Source organism: Cynoglossus semilaevis, chromosome 13, assembly GCF_000523025.1.
Source record: "Cynoglossus semilaevis isolate Cse_v1.0 chromosome 13, Cse_v1.0, whole genome shotgun sequence".
NCBI classification, from domain to species: domain Eukaryota; kingdom Metazoa; phylum Chordata; class Actinopteri; order Pleuronectiformes; family Cynoglossidae; genus Cynoglossus; species Cynoglossus semilaevis.
The window spans coordinates 18,850,809-18,854,813 of record NC_024319.1 but is presented as its reverse complement, the minus strand read 5'-3'; the positions used below and the strand labels follow the sequence as shown (position 1 = coordinate 18,854,813).

The 4,005-nt window shown below is 43.3% G+C and overlaps 1 protein-coding gene across 1 annotated transcript in view; it reads right to left on the bottom strand.

Moving 5' to 3' along the window:
* Positions 1-2,156, bottom strand: part of grik2 (glutamate receptor, ionotropic, kainate 2) — a 127,665-nt gene extending 125,509 nt beyond the window's left edge. Inside the window, exon 1 of the mRNA XM_025061552.1 lies at positions 1,162-2,156. Within this exon, the coding sequence (XP_024917320.1) occupies positions 1,162-1,279 (118 nt within the window). The 5' untranslated portion in view covers positions 1,280-2,156. The remainder of the gene's footprint in view (positions 1-1,161) is intronic.
* Positions 2,157-4,005: the final 1,849 nt, after the last annotated feature.

Here is a 4,005-nt window from a genome sequence, read left to right as displayed (position 1 = left end):
AATCCACACCTCTTTAGACTGCATTTGTGAATTAATGACAAGAACATTATGAAATTAATTAGTAGGTGACTTATGCTATTTCTGTACTAATCCGCACCAGATAAAAAAATGATTGGAACGGGCTATTTAGCAAAAGTTACAATTGTGCATAATAATATTTGTCTCTGTGTGTGTGTAAGAGAGCAAAAGAGGAAAAGAGAGAGAGTGTGTGTGTGTGTTTGTCTCCATGGTTAAATACTTGTGTGTTTTTCATTTTCTACAGCGTAATGACGTTTATCTGAACAGTAAATATGGTTCTTTATTTAACTGCCTTTTTGTATAAAAGGCACATTTTATAAATCACTTCAAATTTAGGGTTGGTTGTAACAGGTCTCCAGTAGGAACCATGTAGCATTACTGCTAACATACTGTGCTGCTTAAAGAACTTACATGCACACAAAAAATTAGTGTCAGGAGTGTGACTGTTGAAGTTCGACCAAATATTTCCCTCAGAAAGCAATACAGATTCTTGAATTATGGACAAGTCACGGGGGCATGACATGAACAATTCTGCGTGTTATACATGGAATGAAACACTTAGTGAAATTGCTCCAATCAATACCATGCAAATCTCCTATTTGTCACATCTGAATGCAGCCCCACCACATGTGTTCAAACCTTATCAGGTTATCAGGAAAATTCTTCAGGAAACACACTCGGGTCAATGCAGCATTTCCTCTAAAAGCCTATCATCTTGCACACACTGCCATTTCAGCATACATAATCAGATGAACACATCAGTCCCAGCAGAGTCTGGACACACATGTGGCTGTTTATCTACAAACGTTAACCCATTTAAACTTTGTAAAGAGCAACAAGTTACGGACTGTCCTCTATTGCCTGCACATGGCCTCATAAATCATTCAGTTATTACGTTCTATTTTGGGCAGCTTCGTGGTAGCAGAGCAGATCTGTGCTAGTTCCACATCACCAGCACCTTCAGTGTGTGCTCCTAAAATCAAACCGTTTAAGATTGTAAAATAAACTTTCAGAAAAGCAACGTAAACTGTTTTCAGCCAGTGAAGTAATGTGATTCTCTAACAGGTTGCAGAGAGGACAGTGTGCTCTGTTGAGATTAAAAATGTGATATTGAAACTCAGAATGAAAATGTTGGTCACTCACCGAATCTCAAGACATGTGGCATCCCATGAGAATATCCCACACAGTGTAATAGCAGCAATAGAAGCCTGACGGTGCACCTGAACCTCGCACTGAACATGAGCGAGGAGGCAATCTTCATGGTGCTTGAGTGGTGCACAGGATTTTATTTCCCTGATTCGTTATATCCCCGGACTTTTCTTTATCCTTTCACCCTCTGAACATGAAGCAGAGTGACTGAGATCACGGCATGATCATCACGGACGGGCTGGTCAACGCTTTCCCCACATCCATCTGACCAAAAGCAGCACTGCGTGTCCAGATCACTGCGTCAAGAAGAAAAAGACCTCCGACTCAGCTGAGGAAGATGATGGTGAAAGTAGTGGTGGTGGTGCATCCATGTTAGGCGGGACAGATCTTGAAGGGATCCATCTACTGAAAGAGACAGGCAGAGATTGGAGAGTGAGAGAGGGAGAGCGGAGCTCTGTGGAGATCTACTGTGAGTGGAGTAAAAGCGGCGGTGGAGGCAGCCTCACCAAGCCGAGCTCCTCCTGCTGCACTGCCGCACAGCATCTGACGTCGAGTCAAAAACTACTGGGGGAAGAGCGCACGGGGTGGAACGGACATGCTTTTCGGCCACTGCTGACCGCACTTTGCCGTCTTGATCTATACCTCCTGCCTAAACTGTCGCCCCTGCCCTCCTCCCTTGTCTCCCCTCTGTTTGCTTGATGTCCATGTCCAGCGAAGCGCCGGTCTCCGCTTTTTACTCAGATTTCTTTTGTTGTTCGGTTGCCTCTGGTGACTGTTTCCAGCAGCTGAGTGCCGTCACGTAAAACCCAATCTATATGTTTGAAGGGACCGACTGTTTTGATGGGACTCACTCATGCTTGGACTCGCGTGAACCAAACCTGTCAGTGTACACTCAACATGATGAACAGCACCCTTCTCACCACCGTTGTGTTTTGCTGCTCACTTTTTATTCCATCTTCAACTTTCGCGTAAAGTTAAACGCAACAATCTGTTACAATATTAATACAATCTGTTACAATATTATGAAATGCTCAAGTGATCGAATGTTCGTCTGGAGATTGGTCTGTGATCGACAACAATGTGTTAGCTTTTTACAACACTCAAATCCAGAGTGGGTTACATTTCAGTGACGACATTTAAATTCGTTATAACTTTATAAATAATTCTGTCAGCAGGATTGACTGAAGATAAACACAGTAAGACGCATAGACACCCACCTATATAATGGATGCTTTTATATTTCTCATTAACTTAAAACAAAACCCTACTGCAGCCTGAATAACTCAAAATGTTGACTTGATGATCAGACCACGGACCACGGACAGCGCCTCTGCACTAATTAAGGTTAGGAGACGAAGAGCAGTGGACAACCGCTGGGCTTTAAATAGTGAAATGAATTAGTGTGTTTCAGCACCACTGACAGAGCCTGTGTATTATAACAGCATTCGTTCTAATACGCTTTCAGAACCGGGGACAGCTCCGCGATAGAAACCTTATTTTTGCCAGCTTTCTGTCCCGGTCGGCTCCTTTCATTCGCGGCGGCCCAGTGTGTTTGGACCCAATCCATAGGATGACATAATTTATTCCCAAAGGTTAAATATTGTTTTACTGTGCTGTTTGCTCCCACATTAACGTCCATTTATCGAGGCCACCACCGTATACCCAACTTGGCTGCCCAACATTTTTAGAAAGCTGACTCCAACTATTATAAGAGACGTAAGAACAGCAAAATATGAGGGATTGCTTTTAGATCCCACCTTCAGCTACATTTGTCACAGATATTATTAACTTATATATATATATATATAACTTATTACTAACTATAGATCTTTACCCTTTTTGCAGTAACTGCTGCCACAGTGGCTCTCTAAGCAGTTTTTCTGTGCCAAAGTGTAACTAATGTATGAATCGGGAAAATGCATTAATTTAACATGTTTTTATGAGCGGTGTCAAGAGCTGGTTTAGCAAAAAGGAGTTTGTTTTTTTATATTACAGGTATTTATTTATTTTTTGTTTTATTGTTCCGAGCTTTTGTGATGTTAAGCTTGAGCCACAAACGTCGTTTTTTGTCTTTTTAAATTTCTGATAACAAACTGAGCTGAGTGCCTCCACTTGACAATGGTACGCGGTGATAAAGTTGATTTAAAGCCCATGAATTCATCAACTACAGACTTTAAAGTCGCGTTTACAGAGCGGTCCAGTGAACAATAGACGTTTTCCACGGATCATTCATAAAGCGGATAACGGGTGGGATTTAACGACCCCTATAATGTCTCACAGACGACAGCAGTGAAGGCACCAGCCCAATGAGGAGGAGGAGAAGGAGGAGGAACCTCTAAAAGGTGACATGCGTCTCCACATAAAGGTCGTCAGAAAGGCACTGGAGGTCATCTCTCCACGCTGGACTTTGAAACACAAACAGAAGCCCTTCCCCAGAATTTTTTTTTCCAGCACATTGAAACTCAACTTCAACCGTGACCGATGATGTGCCAGGGAAAAGGGGAAAAGAAGGAATGATTTTACTCTTTCTGCTTCAATGGATAAAACCTGTCACAACACGCATATAACATGAGATGCGAAACAAACAGCAGCCAAATCGTCTCCTTAATGTAAAGTTTAAAAGAATGGACGTACCTCAGGTGGAGATGGAGCCGGGAAGAGTCACCAGAGCAGCACAAAGAAGTTGGTTCGGCCGTGTGGCTTCCCCCGCACTTACATCTGGCAGCGCTGTGCTCCGGCCGTAGGGGAGACACGCCTCCTGTCGGACGGCAGGACTCACTGCTTAAAGCAACTGTGTGGGTGGGTGAGGGAGGCAGACCGGAGGAGTCACAGGGACGT